The sequence below is a fragment of the Mirounga angustirostris genome, unplaced genomic scaffold (assembly GCF_029215605.1).
Source record: "Mirounga angustirostris isolate CCGP_5_RB_7025 unplaced genomic scaffold, mMirAng1.0.hap1 SCAF_2, whole genome shotgun sequence".
Taxonomy (NCBI): domain Eukaryota; kingdom Metazoa; phylum Chordata; class Mammalia; order Carnivora; family Phocidae; genus Mirounga; species Mirounga angustirostris.
The window spans coordinates 107,478,557-107,499,746 of record NW_026991710.1 but is presented as its reverse complement, the minus strand read 5'-3'; the positions used below and the strand labels follow the sequence as shown (position 1 = coordinate 107,499,746).

The 21,190-nt window shown below is 39.6% G+C and overlaps 1 protein-coding gene across 2 annotated transcripts in view; it reads right to left on the bottom strand.

Moving 5' to 3' along the window:
• JADE1 (jade family PHD finger 1) overlaps positions 1-21,190 on the bottom strand; it is a 293,290-nt gene that overhangs the window by 200,211 nt on the left and 71,889 nt on the right. Inside the window, exon 2 of one of the 2 annotated variants that reach the window (XM_064585051.1) lies at positions 10,411-10,459. The exons of the other annotated variant lie outside the window; for it this stretch is intronic. Coding sequence (XP_064441121.1) covers positions 10,411-10,425 — 15 coding nt within the window. The 5' untranslated portion in view covers positions 10,426-10,459. The remainder of the gene's footprint in view (positions 1-10,410; positions 10,460-21,190) is intronic. 2 annotated transcript variants of the gene reach the window in all.

Below are 21,190 nucleotides of genomic sequence, written 5' to 3'. Positions count from 1 at the left end.
ACACCAAGAACTCGGCGCCAATACTTGGGCTCAGGATCCATGGAAAGACAATAAATTCTGTTTCTGAGTGCAAAATAGGTCATTTAACTAGGACCCACATCATTAGGAAGATCAGGGGAAATATGTCCATGTCTTTAACATAGAACAGGTTCTTAAGCAAATATCATGGTACCAAAGGGCCTGGGCAACACAGGAGCTCCAGAGCACTTCCCTGGACAAACACAGGCCACAGGCCTCACACAGAAAGCATCTTCTCCTCTCTGGAAGGATCTGAATGACAGATTCCTAATAATTAATCACCAAATAAATAAAAAACAGCCTTTGGTGTAGCCTGCTTTCAGTGGAAGGATAAAGGACCCTCTGTTCCTGGGAAAGAATAGACTGACCCACCTTGGTCAGATTTTCCAGTGGAAGGAGTGTTGTGAATGTTATGCAAGGAGAGACCTTTTGCAGTACAAGCCTGGATGCCCTAGGGCCCTGCTGACTGACAGAGGTCAGAAACATATCCAAAGCATGTACAATCTTTTGGATTTGATTTTATTTCTTTTAGGGGAGGGTCCCTACTCCCTGTGGAGCCCAAGAACAGCTCCTCCAGCCCTAGAAGAATGCACAGTCTGTGTTCCTAATGGGGAGGGGTAGGCAGAAACTGGCGTTTTGCCAGGGAATCAATAGCTGAAGGGTGATGGTTATACCTGGAATCTTTGTTACCTCAAAGTTTACAAAACTTTAGCATCTGAGGCCATGGGGGAGGATTCTCCCAGCTGTCAGAATACCTCCAAAGGGATAGGGGCAGAAAAAGCCCAGGTTTTAGGAGCCACAAAACTAGAGTTCAAATGCCATCGCTAAAATGTACAAGGCATAAAGAAAGCCTATGCAACTTAGTTAATACCAGTTCTCTCATCTGTAAAATAAAAAATACCTCAGAGATCTGTTGTGAAAATCATATTAAATAAGGGAAAGCACATGTGTCACTTTATTAGTTAGGATTCCTTTCATTCCAGGTAACAGAAACCAACCTGAGCTAGTTTAAGAGAAAAAGTGAGAGAGAGAGAGAGACCAGAGAATTAATTATAAGGTAATGATATTCCATTCATTATTCTTTTTTTTCAGATATTATTTATTTATTTGAGAGAGAGAGGGAGAAGCAGACTCCCAGCTGAGCGGGGAGCCCGATGAGGGACTCGACCCTGGGACTCCAGAACCATGACCTGAGCCGAAGGCTTAGTCACTTAAGTCGCTTAACCAACTGAGCCACCCAGGTGCCCTCCATTCATTATTCTTAAAGTCAAGACTTTAGCTAAGCCTTATAAGGAGGTTAGAACCGAGACATAAAAAGTCATCATCAGGAGTGATTGTAGCTTCTCTTTGTGTATCTGTCTTTTCTCTTCTAAGCCAACAGAGCTGACATAGTGTGACTGCCCATAGCTTTTGAGTTCTACACATCCTTTTCTAAGACACCAACTCAGAGGGAATGGGAATCCCATAATCCCAATTACGAAATCTCACAATGAGTCTGATTCCTTACCTTATAACAGGAGTTCATTGTGCATGAGTGTATGGCAGCTGGAGACAGTGGGAGGGAGTAGTAGTGTTGGATAGCGTAAACATGGCTGAAGAAGCTCACCTGTGGTGAGTGGTGTGGCTGAGGGGATCCTTACGGGCTGGGTAGATGTTCTAAAATGTTTTCTACAGGAGCGCCTGGATGGCTCAGATGGTTAAGCATCTGCCTTCGGCTCAGGTCATGACCCCAGGGGCCTGGGATCGAGCCCCGTGTCCGGCTCCCTGCTCAGTGCAGAGCCTGCTTCTTCCTCTCCCTCTGCCATTCCCCCTGCTAGTGCTCTCTGGCTCTCTCTCTGTGTCAAATAAGTAAAATCTTTAAATAAATAAATAAATAATAAAATGTTTTCAACAGATACTTACCTCAATATCTGTCACATAATGAGGGTATTAATTTTTTTCCCCTTCCTTTATACTAGATATGATGATCTAAGAGAAGAGTTTGGAATAATTGCTCCGATTATTCTGGGGCTTTTTGATTACTGAAATGGAAATCATAGGGTCAACATAGTATCTGGCAATAAGAACAGCACTGGGATAAATAAGGCAAGCTGCGTACTTTTCAGACCTTCCTTGTTCTTCCTGAATTTGGCTTCTAGCTGTGTTCTCTGAAATGTATCTGCCCACCCTTGGAAAATTCCTTGTTTCTGGTGATAATGATGTCAAGAACAATCCTTCTATGGGGAAAAGTGTTCTGTATGGAAGCAGGTGGGTTAGGAGGTAATGGTTGGGGTTAATGGTTGAAGAATATACTAAGAACAGAATTGCTACAGAAACATTGCTGGCCTTTTCCTACTGCTACAGACCATATTCCCAAGTGTAGCACCCATGGACAAAGCCAATACTCCTTCCTTTCTTTCATAGAATAAATGTTTACTGAGCTGAGCATTGTGCTTTTGACAGACATACAAAAAAAAAAAACCATTCAAGATGTTTTACATGTTCACCTTTTTCTCCTGGGAAAGCAGAGGGTCCAGGCTGGGATTTCAGAAACCAGGGCTAGGCACTAGAGTAGAGAAGACGTCCCCTAATTATAGGATGCTAGGTCAAAGTGGCACTGGGTAAGGGCAGTCCAGGAATTGAGTAAGGCCAAAGCACTCAGACCAAGAGAGTAAATGGAGAGCATGGATCTGGACCAAAAAGAGTCAACAAAGATGAGCATGCCAGGCAGAGCCAGCATGCTGAGGAAGAGTCTGATAGAGGCTATAAACAACCCAAGGCAAGAACCTCTCATGGGAAGCCCACAGGCTGTGGCCTGGGAGGGACCTCTGAAGGTACCCAGGACTTTTGGGCCTACGGGAAAAAAAAGAGTTCTGAAGGAAGAAATGTTTTCCACACCAAATACCTTTCTTAATTGTTTGTTTGTTTTTAAAGATTTTATTTATTTATATGTCAGAGAGAGAGAGCACACAAACTGGGGGAGCAGCAGATAGGAGGGAGAAGCAGGCTTCCCGTTGAGCAGGGAGTCCAACACAGGACCCGATCCCAGGACCCTGGGATCATGACCTGAGCTGAAGGCAAGACGCTTAACCTACTGAGCCACCAGGCATCCCTGTTTGTTAATTTTTAAAAGATTTTATTTTTAAGTAATCTCTACACCCAACATGAGGCTTGAACTTACAACCCCAAGATCAAGAGTGGCATGCTCTACCAACTAAGAGAGCCAGGTCCCCTTTTCTTAATAGTTTAGATCAGAGTATAAAAACTCTCCTCACTAATCCTATTTCCTGCCCATTCCTGAACACAGATTTCTATAAATTCACTACTGAGACTGAAGTATACTTTCAGGAGCTTAGACCAAACATACGCTCTTTCCTTAAGAAACAACAATGCACATGTAGTCACTTAAGCACTTCTTTTTTTAAAGCATTTCTTTACATCACCATTGAAAACAAATTATGTCTGGGTGGTAAAATATATTAGATGAGTTTCAGGGTTTTCCTAGATTATCCTAGATTTGAGGTACCATTTTATCTTCTTCTATTGTCATTGTCTCTACTATATTTCTCAACCAATTGAAAACTCCTAAATCAGTGGGAATATTTAATGAGTAATGACAATCACTTGAGTGGCAAGTCTTATTTGACTAAATAGCCCAGCCATGTCTTTGCTACTGATATAAATGCTTTCATATTATATTTACATCATTACATCCATTGTAAAAAAAAAAAAAAGTATTTCAAAAGTGTAAAAATAATGTGTCAGGAAGGTAACCCTGGGATGTTATAAATATCAAAAAACTCATAACTATAATGATAATATTGGAATTTATTTTCAAAGATAAAGGTTGAACTTATCAAGAGGACACAAGTGAGCAATGAAGACTTCTTTATTGAGCGCAGATAAATTTCAGAATTTCAATAATCTTGTTAAATACTCTGTAGTTCCTTATTCTTAAAGCCATTCCTTAGTTTTAAGACTGCTCACTGCTTTTATAGTTGCTTTTTGTTGCTTTTCTTTATCTGATCACCTCTACTAAAACACTAGTATGTTATCAGGTATCATATAGTCTCTTTTCTGTGCTTCCTCTTCTCTCTTCCGCCAATTCCTTTCCCATCTTCCTTCTCCCCAGAATCTCGTAACATTCTAACTCTAAGAGTAGAACCAAGGAGATGAACAAGGAAAATAAAGTGCAAATAAGAAGAAGATATTTAGGGGCGCCTGGGTGGCTCAGTCAGTTAAGCATCTGCCTTCAGCTCAGGTCATGATCCCAGGGTCCTGGGATCAAGCCCCGCATGGGGCTCCCTGCTCAGCGGGGAACCTGCTTCTCCCTCTCCTTCTGGTGCTCCCCCTGCTTGTGTTCTCTCACTATCTCTGTCAAATAAATAAACATTTTTTTTAAAAAGGAGAAGAAGATATTTAATAACATGAGACAGAAAAGTGTAGAACCCGTGTGCCACCTTTCTCTACCTAAACAAGTCTCACTCTTCCTTCAAGGCCATAGCATTAGTCTATGCAGACGTCATAACAAAGTACCAAAGACTCACATAACAGAAATTTATTTCCTTGCAATTCTGGAGGCTAGAAGTTTGAGGTCAAGGTATTGGCTGGGTTGGTTTCTTCTGAGTCCTCTCTTCTTGGCTTGTAGATGGTCATCTTCACCTTGTGTCTTCACATGGTCTTTCCTCTGTGCATGTTTGCATCCTAATATCCCCTCTTAGAAGGATCCCCAGTCATAGTGGATTACGGCCCAACCTAATGAGCTCATCTTAACTTAATTACTCCTTAAAGACTCTATTTGCAAATACAGTCACATTCTGAGGTACTAGGGGGTTAGAACTTCATCATATGGATTTGGGATGTCACAATTCAGCCCATAATAGCCACCATCATCTACCTTTACCAAGTACCATTTCCCTGCCACACCAACCTACCTTGGGGTTGACTGTCCATACCCTTGGTGATTTCTGACATTATTTTAGCAGCTGGTTGAATGTAATTGGACACTTATGCACACAGTCTTCAGTAGTTTTTAGATGAAAGTAATTTCTTGCCCAACAAGACTCATGAGCTCAGGTATAGTTTTTAATCCCTCTCAATACTTAGAACCCAGTCAGCACATTAGTAGATAGACTTACAATAAAACAAAACCAATCTCAAATGAATTGAAAGAGAAGCGTCAATCTTTTAGTTGCTGTGTTTGTACATTTTATCCCTTTGAGAAAAGCCCCTTAGAAGCAAGATTGGGCCCCCTCTGCAGAGAAAGCAAAGGAATTCATTTAGTTGGTCCAGTGAAAATTGAACTTGGACAATTATCAGAATCCTTTGTCTTTCTGATATGATTTTTAAGTATCGTGATGTGAGAATTTTATAAACGGGTCAATTCCAATACTTTCATATATTTGGCTGAAAAGATTTTCTTTATAAGAACTTAATTAACTTTGGATGATAATCATTAAAAGTTGTGGTAGTAACAGTGATCCCTCTTTTTGGAATGAATTTAAAACACTGTAGTACAGGGGTGCCTGGGTGGCTTAGTCGGTTAAGCATCTGCCTTCAGTTCAGGTCATGATCCCGGAGTCCTGGGATTGAGCCCCACATCAGGCTCCCTGCTCAGCAGGGAGTCTGCTTCTCCCTCTCCCTCTGCCTGCTGCGCTCACTCTCTCTCTCTCTCAAAGAAATAAATAAAATTTTAAAGAAAAAAAATACCAACACTGTAATACAGATACTGAAAGCAAATCTTGAAAACAATTACCAGCAGAGATATCATCTACATTTTGTTTTGCACAGTTTGGTTTTTCCATTTATAGTGCTCTTCTTAACTTTACAAACATGGTGAGTAAATGTTTTTGCTGTGACCATGACCTTTAGGAAGTTATTTGGCTTATCACGTCTCCATAACTACATCAGGCTCTTTCAGAGCTCACTTTGCTCATGTCCGAGGGTGTGCTCCCCCAAAAGACTATCCACTTATATCCTCTCATTCATTTGAAAAATTCAGGCTCAAATAAGAGATGAAATTTATATTGTTTCCCAGACTCTTTGGGGATGTAAGTAAATATCTACTTTATTGAAAAAAAAAAATCACAATTCCTTAGCATAAGAAATAAAAGCCAGATTGAGAAAATCCAGAATAGCCAAAATAATGATTTATGTTATTTTCCAAGATAGCTGTAAAGAGAAATTAACCCTCATTATCATGTAGATGGTGATAAAGAGGGAAATGATAGGAAATGGAATGTCTGACTTAAAGCTTTCTGAAGTGTTCCTTCTTCAACAACTGAAGGATAATAATAATGATGGTGGTGGTAATTCACAGAAGGAATTAGACATTTGCATAGTGTTCAGCCTGTGAGATGATACCCATTTAGAAAGAAGAGGATGTTATTAGGCAGGTAAGAGGCTATGCCCAGGAATGTTAATTGCATCTCATTGTGATGACCATTCATTACCACAGGCCAACTGCTTTACTTACATTACCTCATTGAATCCTCACAACTATGTACCTAATGAGGTGGGTACTGTTCTGACTGTTGTACGGATGAGGAAACTGGGGAGTTAGTGCTTATGTAACTTTCCTAAAGCCACAGAGCGTAAGGAGGGGAGAGAGGAGCACCAACATATATGCTCCTAGAGACTGTCAGACCCAATTTACTGTATCAGATTAAAGGCATGAAATTTGGGTAGGAAAAATGTTTGCCAAAGGGATATGCCGGGGGTGGGGAGGGGGGTGTTATCCTCTATAAGGTATTTCCCTAATCCAATTACTTCAAGCACTGTTCCTGTTCTCAGTTTCCGTCTTCTAAAATTTTTAGAAACCAACCTGCCAGAATGAGGGCTTCGCCCAAGAGTTTCCACACTGCATTAAATAATAAGGTCTCCAAACTGCCTAAAAGATGATTATTTATGTAGGAAATAATGATATTGTACTTTGGTATGAGAAAATTTCTTTCCTCAAAGCGTATAGGAATAACCACCATTTAACGGCTGAAAACATTAGGTGGGGTGGTTTTTGCTTTCAAAAGACTGCAAAACACTTTCCCAGCACTTTCATTTCAGAAAATAATATTCCTTAAGATTTTATTTATTTATTTGACAGAGAGAGAGAGAGCACAAGCAGGGGGAGTGGCAGGCAGGGGGAGAAGCAGGCTCCCCACTGAGCAGGGAGCCCGATGTGGGACTCGATCCCAGGACCCTGGGATCATGACCTGAGCCAAAGGCAGAAGCTCACCCAGGTGCCCCAGAAAATAATATTCCTACTCAAAATTCCTTTAGGCTTCTCCCTGCACCTGAGTCTTCTGCGACGCTGGCTTCCACAGTTGTCATCTGCAAGGTCTGCTCTGGTCTAGGGACGAGCACCTCACCTTGGCTGTCCCCACAGCCCGGCCACAGGAGTCAGGGGAGGAAGAACAAGCCCAGTTGCTATCACGGTGAAAAACTTCTAGGGAGGCACAAGCCTTCGCACACACGGTTTCAAGAGAGATCTCAGCCAGACCCAGCAGTCCCACTGGTTGTCAGAGCCTCTTGTTGATTCCCACCTTCAGCAAAAATCCTTTAGGGCAGCAAGTGCAGCAGGAAACCTGTCATTAACAACCACCAGAGTGTCACATCAGCGATTCTCAGGAGTGTCGGCTCCACTATTTAACTCAGCTCTTTACCTCATCCGGGAGAGCTTTGTTTGATTGTCAGAAAACAGAACATGTACATTTGTCTGTCCTAAACACACACGAGCTCTCTAGAGCACAAATAAACAAAATGAGCATGTACATTGGTAAATGTGTTTGCATTATTTAACCAAACCAGATGAAGCATGTGAATAACCCTGCATATCAAGTCCCGTCGAGTAACTCGCTTGTAATCTGTCTTGTACAATACAGCCATTGCCACTCATTCCACTCACCCAATTCAGACCCTGGAAATGCACTATTTTTAGACCGGCTTTGTACACTACTATTTACAAAGCGCACTGTTAAATCCTTTGACTCGCAGCCAAGAAGTTGGGTGAGAACCTAGAAACCTGCCACACGGATCAGCATCCTAATCAACCCTGGGACAGCCAGCACTAAAGATCTGCCTTTGTTTCCTTTTCTTCTTTCCCTTTGTCTCCACAGGAATACCAATGTAAAAAGGCAAGGGGACAAAGAGGTGGGCCTTATCTGTTCTTGTTGTTCAAATGGGTTGCTTTACTCACTCTCCTAGATAACAGCCCATGTGTCAACATCTTTGGCAGTTTAAGTTGTTCTTTGTCAAAACCACTTTGGAAAAGATTTGACCATTTATTTACTTGGGAGCCAATGTGACCACAGCAGGTGCGTCATGGAAAACTCAGAATTAGGTGCTTTACAGCCGCCTGGATTTGGTCACATGACAGCCCACTGCTCCTGGCCAATCCACTGCTGGCAAGCCGGCCTAGTGGCCACACGGGAAGGAGGGACAGAAAAGAAAATAGTAGGCAAAGTGTTGGCGTGAGGCAGGTGGTGGATGAGGCAATCGCACAGAGAAAGGATTGCAACACCAGGGAGGAGATGAAGGGCCTCATCATTTTGCAGCCAGCAAGAAACCTGAAGGAACTAAGTTTGGCTCTGTTTCTACAGCTTGAGAAAAGCTGAGAACGGAAGCAATGACTGGGCTAATTCTGGACAAAATTTTTTAAAAATGATTTTTGAGAGGAATCCAGATCTTTGCTTCAATTCTTAGCTTCTATGTAAATTGCTCATTTTCCAAAATTCTTTAATTTTTTTCAGGTGATTTGAAGTGATTTGTATTTCGTAGGATCATTTAAGACATCCCTGGTGGCCTAAAATGTGAACAGTTTGATCCTTTTCCTTTTGCTCACCTTCCTCACGGTGCCATTTTGTTTCTTCACTTAGTCTGGATTGGCTGCTGGAAGAAGGGCAGCCAGACTGTAGCCGGACAGTGATATCCTGTCCTACCCCTCTACCTGTATTGGATGTCCCCATGTTCTCCACGGTAGTGTATCTTTCCCTTTATAGAACTGAGCAGAGAAATAGAAATAGGCTTTGAGTACTTTGGATCAAAAGTGGTCTCTGAATTTAAGGCATTTTATTATTTTATTATTACAAGTTAATAGGGTCTCTATATTCATTACAATATTAGAGATTTTATGAAAAAGTAGTGTGCCAAGATGATTAATAACAGTAACAACAAAAGCTCCCTGCTTTTCAGCCCATCTGTACCAGGTACCATTCTAGATACTTTCTACAATATCTCTACCCACACCAATAGGTCTACAAGGCAAGTATCATTTTCTGCATTGTGGAAGAGCACTGAGAATTAGAAGGGTGCTTGGGCAAGGTCATTAGCCAATAAATGGCAGATCTGAAATTCAAAACTAGATTTGTTGTGTCCTTTCTACCATACAAGGCAACACCATTTGCAAATGTGAACCCATTCCAAACCATCAAAGGGAAACTGGCTTTACTTCAATGAATCTCAATTCCATACACTGGGTTCAGGTATTTTAACGCATTCAATATGTTTATTTATCTCAGGATTCTTAGAGAATAGTCTTAGGGCTATTATCTGGGTTTTCACTTGTAGAATTACGCTTATCTACTGCTACTTTTAATTCCCTACTATCTTCTAAGTATTCCATTTCACCTGATTCTTTTCCTGGAATGGTGGTATAGAGAACATGGTCTATAGTAACAGAGCATAAGAATATCCTGGCTTTCTTTATAGATGCACGAATAAATGAGGAAAGACATTTTCCCAAACCTGAGCACGTAGGCAGTACCATCTCATGGCAGGCAAACACACAGTGTTTGACACAAACCAATCATCGGAGCCAGGCGCGGTGGCGCGCACCTGTAGTCCCAGCTACTCGGGAGGCTGAGGCAGGAGGATCGCTTGCGCCCAGGAGTTCTGGGCTGTAGTGCGCTATGCCGATCGGGTGTCCGCACTAAGTTCGGCATCGATATGGTGACCTCCCGGGAGCGGGGGACCACCAGGTTGCCTAAGGAGGGGTGAACCGGCCCAGGTCGGAAAGGCAGCAGGACAAACCAATCATCGGACAAAGCTTGGTCAAGGGTTGGTGCTAATTAGGAAAGGGAACAAAGGTCATGAAGAGGTGCAAAGAAAACAGGAAGCTTGTATTGGTAAATTTTACATGTACAATAGTATTGATATTATAGTGAATGTCTGCTCAATAAATTATTCTCACTTTCCTCCTCTGTGTCCATTTATTGGTTGGTCACCATCACCCAATATGGGTGATGGGAGGAAATAAGAAGTATAGGTCTTTTTTCTTTTCTTTTATTTGAGTATAGTTGACACACAAGGAAGTATAGGTCTTAATATAGATTCTAGAAAGTGGAAACTGCCTTTTATAGCTCTAAAACCAAAGCTTTTGGCCTCAGTATAGATCACAGATATCTCTATAGTCTTTATTACCTGGGATTTTTTCATTTGCTTGTATCTCCGTGTTCCGTTTCTGTTTTGTCTGAAAAGAAAATGAAATGGAATTACCTCCTACACTCATACTGCTATTGACATTAAATTTCATCTTCTTTTATTATGATCAGCAAAGTTACTCATAACATTGGAATTTGTTTTTTGCTTTTGGAGTTATAGCTACTGCTGTTGTTGGAATAATTAGTATTGCTTTGGCACTGTGTTCCACCTGAACTCATAGCATTTGTGTACTATTTACCTTTCAGAAAAGCTATTTGCAAAAAAGAAAAAGAAAATGGGAGTACAGACTTCCAACAGCACACATTTTTTCTGTTCTCTCTTTGGCTCTAAAAGAGGATGCGTGAAACAGAATCTCAGGCTGTAATTAATGCAGCTCTTCATAAGACAAGAGGTTCTTTTATCTATAGAAAAATTGCTGCACTAATTCTAGTGAGAATCAGAATGCTCTAGTTAATGCTCTTTTCACAAGAGGAATTCACCTTTTCTACTCTCTATATATTTACAATCAAATTTTAATATTTTGTTAGAGGAAAACTGGAGGTGAATAAACAGGCAATGATAATACTATTTTATAGGGCTGAGCCTATAAACCTTAAATATTAATATTATGTTTAGATACATGCTGAAGAGAGATTACATATAGAATTTCCAAATAATATTGACTCTATAGTAATGTACTTGCAAGCGCAGACCTTAATTGGATGCAACTTAGTTCAGCTCTTCTGTGGGGGCGGTAAACAAATTGGGGAATGCATCCTCATTTGATATAGTGAGGAAAAAGGGCTGCAGTTCCTTGTTATGTCCTAAAGTACTATCCAAATAAGGAGGAACCTCTGCTGTTTCTTTCTTGATTTAAATATCTCCTTGTAGGGCGCCAGGGTGGCTCAGCTGGTTAAGCGACTGCCTTCGGTTCAGGTCATGATCCTGAAGTCCCAGGGTCAAGTCCTGCATTGGGTTCCCTCCCTGCTCAGTGGGGGAGTCTGCTTCTCCCTCTGGCCCTACCCCCTTTTGTGCACTCTTTCTCTCTCAAATAAATAAATAAAATATTTTTAAAAAATATCTCCTTGTAGAACACACCTTGCAATTCAGAAACAATATTTTCCTTAGGTATGTTTTATGTGTAGGCTTGGAATAATTGGTAATGCATTGGCACTGTGTTCCACCTAAATGCATGGCATTTGTACACTATTTAACTTTTTTAAAAAACCTATTTTCCAAAAAGGAAAGAAGAATGGGAGTATAGCAAATGACTAGAAGTCAGAGACCACAAGATTCTTCCCCGACTCCTGTCAAAGAAGACCCCACTGTAAGACAGAAGACCCGTGTAGCACTGGTAATCCATTGGCCCTCGGTGTGTTCCTCATTTTCCACAAACATACCTACTTAGATAACCATTCCTTCCCTTCCATCATAATACCATGGGTGGTAGGTATGAAAGGGGGTAGACAGGTTTGTCATTGGGCACAAAGGCTCAGATGCTTGCTTCAAGCAGGAAATTAGGTAGTTTCACTAAATAATGTGCATGGTTTCTGGTGTGATTGCTGCAAGTAAAAACGAATGGGAAATTTCAGCAATAAAGTTATTGTTTTTTTTTAAATAATATTTTATTTATTTATTTGAAAGAGAGACAGCAAGAGCGACAGACAGAACACAAGCAGGGGAAGTGGGGGAGGGAGAAGCAGGCTTCCTGCTGAGCAGGGAGCCCGATGCGGGGCTCGATCCCAGGACCCTGGGATCATGACCTGAGCTGAAGGCAGGCGCTTAACGGCTGAGCCACCCAGGTGCCCCTAAAGTTATTGTTATTTAAGGTATAGGGATGATTTTCATTTAAGTGAAAAGATTTTGTACTACTTCAAAAAAACAAAAGGACAATAATAGAGAGACTAGCAGAATCGTTTTTTGGGTTTTTTTAAAGATTTTATTTATTTATTTGACAGAGAGAGACATAGCGAGAGAGGGAACACAAGCAGGGGGAGTGGGAGAGGGAGAAGCAGGCTTCCCGCGGAGCAGGGAGCCCAATGCGGGGCTCGATCCCAGGACCCTGGGATCATGACCTGAGCCGAAGGCAGACGCTTAACGACTGAGCCACCCAGGCGCCCCAGCAGGATCCTTTCTGTGACTGTCCAGCGTTCACTTTTCCCTTGCATGTCCATGCCCATGTCTGCACACATACACACATGCAGAAAAGGGTTCTTTCTTACATGTTCACAAAGAGACAAGACTTTTAAGCTCAGAACCTCTTAAGAGTAAGAAACTTTTCTTAGTAGACAATCAACAGATTCTGAGAGAAGAAATCTGACAGAGCCCTTTTCCTTGGTTCTCTTTGTTCATATTGTTCACTCTCACACAAGGAGGGCTGCTAGGTAGGGTAAGACCCTCAAAGGAGATGAAAGTGAATTATTCTGGACTAGCTGCTAAGCAATCCTAAGCTTCAGTTAACCTGGTATCTCTTTCCCTTCCCTCTGGTCCTCAGTTTTCCTTTTGTATCCTGAAAATAACGTTGACATTAAATTGGGTCACTGGGACAAAAATCTGACATCAACTACTGCTTATAATTTTGGCCCCCAAGGAAACATTTGGTAAATAATTCTTATCTTGAGTGCACACTATATTATATAAGACTCCTAGGGTGGTATTTAAATCTGTTCCTCTTAGGAAAAGATGTTGATTATTTTAGACTTGAAATTCCACCATCAGAACATTTGCCTAATGTCATTCTAATGTGCTATGCTCTACAGAAAGACTTTTAAATCAATATTAAGTAGAAATGTACCCCACAGAAGTCCTTGTAATACCAGTGGACATGTACAAATGTTAATACTAACACTATTTAAAATAGACTAAAGTATTTGGAAATAGCCTAAATAACCATTGACAGGTGTGGCATAGTCAGACATGGAAGGCTGTAAACAGTTAAAATGGACTACAACTACACACAGAATATGATTCTTAACAAAATATCATGTGAAAAAGTTAAGTTCCAGGGGTGCCTAGATGGCTTAGTTGGGTAAGCCTCCGACTCTTGATTTCAGCTCAGGTCATGATCTCAGGGTCCTGGGAGGTTCCAAGCTCAGCGGGGAGTCTGCTTCTCTCTCTCTCCCTCTGCCCCTCACCTGGCTTGTATGCTCATGGGCATGCTCTCTCTCTCTCTCTCTCTCTCTCTCTCAGATAGATAGATAGATAGATAGATAAATAAATAAATAAATAAATAAATAAATAAATAAATAAATATTTTTTAAAAAGTAAGTTCCAAGGATTACTTCCAGCATAAAAGCCACTTTAAAATTAAAAAGGAACTAAGGAATTTACTTAGTAGTTTTGTGTATACATGTAGTGATAACACTATATAAAAGTGCAACGAATAGTGGTTATATTAGGTGTGGGGAGGGAGGAATGTGGGATGGAAAAATGGTATATAGGAAGATTACTGTCAATGTTTTTTTTTAAGTTTTTATTTATTCATTTGAGAGGGAGAAAGGGAGAGCACAAACAGGGGAGAGGCAGAGGAAGAGGGAGAAGCAAACTCCCCGCTGAGCTGGGAGCCTGACATGGGGCTCGATCCCAGGACCTGGAGATCATGACCCAAGCCAAAGACAGAAGCCCAACCATCTGAGCCACCCAGGCACCCCTACTGTCAATGTTTTGAACATGAAACATTAGTTTATGTTTGCTTATAAAGTTAATAAACATGAATAAACAAACAAAAAGACCATGCATAGGGTAAAAATCAACATGAAATAAAGTATTGACAGATTATATGGTGGATATTTACATAAAAATGCAGGACACAGTTTTGTGCAAAATAAAATAAATAACAAAAGACTGAAGTCAGGGGCGCCTGGGTGGCTCAGTCAGTTAAGCGTCTGCCTTCAGCTCAGGTCATGATCCCAGTGTCCTGGGATCGAGCCCCGCATCGGGCTCCAGCCCCGCATCGGGCTCCCAGGCATCAGGCTCCCTGCTCGGTGGGGAGCCTGCTTCTCCCTCTCCCTCTGCCTGCTTGTCTGCCTACTTGTGCTCTCTCTCTCTGTCTCTGTCAAATAAATAAATAAAATCTTAAAAAAAAAAAAAAAGACTAAAGTCATCCTAAGGGCAACACACTAAAGGCTTTGGGTCTAGCCACTTCCTTTTTTATTTTATTTATTTTATTTATTTATTTGACAGAGAGAGAAACCGAGAGAGGCAACACAATCGGGCTTTCTCTCGTACCACTCCTTAGCACTTATATTGCACTGAAACGAGCATGATCAATGTCACACAAATAGGTACAATAATTTCTGCCTTTGAACCTTTATGCCTATTTTTCAAATCAAAATGTTCTCTTCTCTTTTTAAACCAAAGATGCACATTTTTCAAGGACCAACTAAAATTTCACCTATATACAGCTTTCTCCAATATCTCAAATCTTTGGTGAACTTTCTTTCTCTTCTCATTCAAATACCACAGCAGTTAAAACTTGATTATGGACAACTGATTATTACTTTTAAATTTTTCAAATTACTGGGGTCTTAAAATCTCCCAACTGAATTACAATATCCCTAAAGGCAAGAACCATATCTCAAACCTTTCTTACAGTCCCCTTAGTATTCATTTCGTAAATATTAATCTCTAGAACTAAAAATGTGTACATCCTAAAAAAAATCAGTATCTATGAGAATATGTTCAATTTAACCCTTACCGAGCGCTTGTAAAATGCACTGTAATAGGCACAAGGGTCCTTCAAAGTTGAGTATAATTCTTCTCCTCAAGAAGTCCAGAATCTATTGAAGTTGGGGTAATACATCCTTCTACTTCCAAATTTTTAGATCTAAACCAGCCTAGATACTAGTTATGTCCAAGTGCCTTTAACATCTCTAATTAGAGGTTTCACAGGCACTCACCTCCAGTCAACTTGTTTATTGCTTGTTTCTATACCTGTCTCCCCAGTATAACTCCATCTAGTTTTGCTTTGTATAATTTAAAGCTATGTTATTAGCCCTACTTAAAAATTGTTATATTGCAGGGGTGCCTGGCTGTCTCAGTTGATGGAGCATGTGACTATTGATATCAGGGTTGCAGGTTCGAGCCCCACATTGGGTGTGGAGATTACCTAAAAATAAGATCTATAAAAAAAATTGTTATATTGTCCTGAGAATTGTTCCTCTTATTATTTAATCCCCAATGATATTCCATTCCCTAAAGAATATTTTGTTTGATATTAATATAGAACAGATTTCTTTTGTTTAGAATTTGCCTATTTTATTTTCAATTCTTTTACTTCAAATTATGCTTTTAAATTTTAGGTATTCCTATTATAAAGAGTATAAAGATGATTTCTTTTTTCCTCAGTCCAACTGCCTTTAACTGGAGCATTTAGTCCATTTATATGCCTGGGTTTTTTTTCTTTTAAAAAATTCTTTCTGGGGCGCCTGGGTGTCTCAGTCAGTTAAGTGGCTGCCTTCAGCTCAGGTCATGATCCTGGAGTTCCAGGATGGAGCCTGATGTTGGGCTCCCTGCTCAGTGGGCAGTCTGCTTCTCCCTCTCCTTCTGTTCCCCTCCCCCTGCTCTTCCCCCTGTTCATGCTCATGCTCTGTGTGTGTGTGTCTCTCTCAAATAAATAAGCAAAATCTTAAAAATAAAAATTCTTTCCAACCCTCTTTTGGATCAATTACAGTTTTTCCCTATTCCCCGCCCCCCCAACTAATGCTTTGTTCGGTAACTATTCTCTTAGTGTTTATCCTTAAATTTAAAAAATAAAGTCATGTACTTAAAGTCAATTGCTCTACCAATTTTTTAAACAATGCAAGAAACTTACACCCTTTTAACTTTGATCATCCCTTCTTTGTTACATGTAATTGTTGTCTGAATTTTAGTTCTTTCTCTGTATTAACCCAAAATTATATAGTTACCTATTTATTTATTTTAAGATTTTATTTATTTATTTGACAGAGAAAGAGAGACAGTGAGAGAAGTAACAGAGGGAGAAGCAGGCTCTTCGCTGAACAGGGATCCTGACGCGGAGCTTGATCCCAGGCTCTGGGATCATGACCTGAGCCTAAGGCAGACGGTTAACGACTGAGCCACCCTGGTGACCCAGATATTGTTATTTAATTACATGTTTATTCAGTTACATATTTAACAATTACTTTGCTCATCATTCTTTATTGCACTTAAATTGGGCAAAATTTCTCTTCCTGAAGTACATCCTTCAGAAATTGTTACTGAGTTGATTGTATATATGTATACTTATATATATATATAAATGTATGCTTATGTTGGGTGTTCGTATGTCCAGAGATGTTCTTTTTTTCTCATGTTCTTGAATGATTATCAGAGTTGGATTTATAGGTTAACAGTTATTTTTTTCTCAGCGTTTTCAAGATAATACTTTATTACTTTATTCTTTTGGCTTCTACTGTTGCTCTCACGGTAACTAACATTTAAAGATAAATGTCTTTTTTCTCTGCTTACTTTTCATATATTTTCTTTCCTTTAATTTTTTTTTTCTTACAATATCCCCACAATGTGTCTAAGTATATATTTTCATTTGGGTCTCATTGTGCTTTCAGAATCTGAGGACTCATGTCTTTAATCTATTCTGGAAAATTCTCAGCTATTATTTCTTTGAATATTATGTCTCCCTGATTATCTGTATTCTTTTTTTCCAGTAATCCAAGTAATTCTCATTCTTCATATCTTTTACTCTTTTAAATATCTTTATCTTCCAATTTACTAGTTTTCCTTTTTTTGTAAAAAAATTTCTATTTAGCTGAGTTTTAAAATTAAACAACTATATTTTATATTTTTAGAAGTTCTATCTTTGGACACCTGGTTAAGCATCTGCCTTGGGCTCAGGTCATGATCCCGGGGTCCTGGGATGGAGCCCCGCATCGGGCTCCTTGCTCGGCAGGGAGCTTGCTTCTCCCTCTGCCTGCCGATTCCCCTGCTTGTGCTCTCTCTCTCTCTCACAAATAAGAAAAAAAAGTTCTATCTTGTTCATTTTTCAAATTTTCCTGTCTTTTAATCAAGTATCTTATACTTTTCTTATGGTTTAAATTAATTCTTTTAGGTCTTTAACTATTTTTCATGCTCACCTTCTAGTCTTAAGCCAGTAGTTCTATTATTTGAAGTTACTGGGAATTTAACTCTGCTGTTTGTTGTCTCTGTGGCTTCTTATTCATGGTGGAGTTTCTCTTCCTCTACGTGTACCTTATAGTTTTTGATTGAGCTCATTTTCAGCAAGACTTTATCTGTAGGAATCCTGCATGGATTATTTGTCCCTCCCAAGCAGTTTTCCATCTGCCTCTATCCGCCAAATCTGTGTTATCACTCACAGGGTCTTTTTACGTGGATTTCTAGACTGAAATATTCCTAGACCATCCAGTGTAAATTCAAACCCAAACCTACATGAAGCTTTCTTTTTTTTCCTCCACCCAAAGCCCAGGCCAAGACAGGCAAACATTTTTATCACCTCCTAGTGCCTATAGTTGATTTTTTTTTTCTTTTATGGAGGGTATAGCCCTTATTGATCCTGGCTTTATGCAAGGATCTCAGTTCTAACTACTTCACTGGCAATCAAGGCCTAATTTCCTGTATTTTTGTAGGTTTTCATAGGTCATATCCAAGACCAGAAACCTCCCCTCAAGTTTGCTAGAATATCAGTTCATGCCTAGTTTTTGGTATTTCTCTTCCCTTTTAATTTTTAGTACTCAGGGATTTACTTCCCTTAATTGTAAGCTCAGCTATGCATTAAAAACTATTCTTCAGAAGGAACGCCACTATCTAATCTGATTTATGCTATAATCTGAAATTCAAGCCCACTGTTTTAGGTCTGGGTCTTGCTTCTCCATCAACCTTTGTGGACTTGACATTTTACACTATTCTAGAAGCAACCTTACCCAGGACTCATACTTTGAATCCCTTTGCCTTGGTTCCTACACCTGCCCCAAACTTCCAGGGATCCTGGCCAGAGCCAGAATCTACTCCTGCCAGCCTAGAAGGTAATATTGGCCAACAGTAGCTTCCTATCTCATTACCAAAACAATACTCTCTTAACTTCAGATCCATCCTTAACATTGCTTCTAGAATGACTTTTTCTAAAACCCATGTCTGATTATGCATGGTCTGATACTATTGTAAATAGTATCAAACCCCTGCATAATCCCATAGTATTACCCCTATATAAAATCCTCCGCATCAAAATGAAGCCCCCTCTATTAAAAAAAGAAGGGAGGCTATATTATTCAAAAATGTCAATGTCATAAAAGTCAAAGAAAGGCTGTAGAAATTGTTCTAGATTAAAAGAGTAAAAGGACACAACAACTAAATACAATACTTTATCTTAGAATGGATCTTTCACTGGAAGGGAGAAAATATTATAAAAGATGTCACTATTGCAGTTGACAAAATTGGCGTGTGAATTCCAGATTAGATAAAAAGTATTATATCAGGATTACATTCAAAATTGATAAACATTCTATGATGATTATTCTTATTATTCTTATTATTTTTTAGATTTTTTATTTATTTATTTTGACAGAGAGAGAGAGACAGCGTGAGAGAGAGAGAGAGAGAGAGAGAGAGACTGAGAAGCAGGCTTCCCGCGGAGCAGGGAGCCAGATGCAGGGCTCCATCCCAGGACCCTGGGATCATGACCTGAGCGGAAGGCAGATGCTTAACAACTGAGCCACCCAGGTGCCCCTCATTCTATGATTATGATGAGAGTATCCCTATTGTTAGGAAAACCACACGGAAGTATTCTGTAGAAGAAGGCCATGATTACTCTTAAATGGTACAGAAAAAAATGTGCATAATAAAAAGAGTGAGAAATCAAATGAAAAACAAATGGGACAAAATATTTACAGTAAGGGAATCTGGGTAAAGGATATATATATTGGCATTTCTTGTGCTATTTATACTTGCAACTTTTCTGTTAATTTGATACTATTTACAAATAAAATTTTTAAAATAAAACAAAACAAAAAACCGTCCACTGTTTCTCCACTGCCTGAGGATGTAATCAGACACTTAGCAAACTGGCTCTGACTCAGAACTTTCTAACTACAACTGCTACCATTACCCACCTCATGCCCCAATTAGCTTCCCATTCCCCAAACACACCACAGCTTCCTGCCTTTGCTTATGCAGGCCCCTATGCCTGAAGATTATTCTGCTCCTTTCCTGCTCAGAAAACCTTCATTTCCTCAAGGTCTAGCTCAAAAGTATCTCTTCCATAAAGTTCTCTGAAAACTCTTACAGAAAGCTAGAATGAAACAATATACTTTGTTTAAAATAAGAAACATGTAAAATTAAAGATTTTGAAAGAGGTGGCTCATTTCATTTTACAACTTTTTTTTTTAAGTTTATTTATTTATTTAAGTAATCTCTGCACCCAGCTTGGGGCTCGAACTCATTACCCAGAGATCAAGAGTCACATGGTCTTCCCCCTGAGCCAGCCACGTGCCCCACAAATATTTTAAACTTTATTAATTAATTTATTTTTAAAAGATTTTATTTGGGGCGCCTGGGTGGCTCAGTCGTTAAGCGTCTGCCTTCAGCTCAGGTCGTGGTCCCAGGGTCCTGGGATGGAGCCCGGTATCGGGCTCCCTGCTCCGCGGGAAGCCTGCTTCTCCCTCTCCCACTCCCCCTGCTGGGGTTCCCTCTCTTCTGTCTCTTTCTCTGTAAATAAATAAATAAATAAATAAATAAATAAATAAATAAATAAATAAAATCTTAAATAAAATAAAATAAAATAAAAAATAAAAGATTTTATTTATTTGTCAGAGAGCAAGCACAAGCAAGGGGAGCGGCAGGCAGGGGGAGCCCGATGCGGGGCTGGATCCCAGGACACCAGGATCATGACTTGGGAGGAAGGCAGACGCCCAGGCATCCCTGACTTTAAAATTTTCTTCATGATTTAGTGGATATTGTTTCAACGTCTTCACTCAGCAGGAAACTTGTATTTGAAACTTTCTACTATGTTTCTACCATGTTACAATATGTTATGCTGTATTATAACCTTCTGTACATCCTGTAAGATAGCACGCTGTATCATAATTATTTCTCAGCATTGGTTTCACCAATCACAGTGTGGGATGGGAACTATCTTATCTTCATACTCTTTCCAACATTTGGCAAGATGCCTAGGATGTAGTAGAGTCTAAATAAAATCAATGGTTATTGTGTAAAATAACCTAATTACCAAATATAATTTTAACATGCACCTACACTTATCTCCCAAGTTTAACATCACTATCATCCTAGCAAATAAATAGCAAACACTTAGCAAAAATGTTTTTCACTGAGCCTCCTTCCCATGGGCAATCTAATAAATAGAATTCACATTTCTCCTGTTCTCACCATGCAAAATGACATGTAAAGGGTGGGTGAATAAGGGCTATTGGTCTACACATAGTGAAACCTTTTAACAGCAAATTTACATAGAACCAAAACTAGTTATGGTCAGAATTTGAAAATCCCACCAGACTCAAAGCAATTTGTAATAAAATTCCATTTCAAGCGATTTGTCTCTGGTTTCTTAGACTGTGTTTTAAAAATACTTTTTGTCTGTAGGTAAATCAGTCTTTGAACAAACATCAACATCTGCGTGGCTAGATTTGTCAGATGAATGTGTGTATTCATCTGTCTCTGTGTTTAGAAAATAAGTAATTTTATATTTTAAATTTATCAGGACAATTGTATCAGTGGATATTTAAATAAGCATTGTGAAGTTCTAAAAATTTTCCCTTCTTCCCTTATAGGTTGGCTGATCTAATAATTAAAT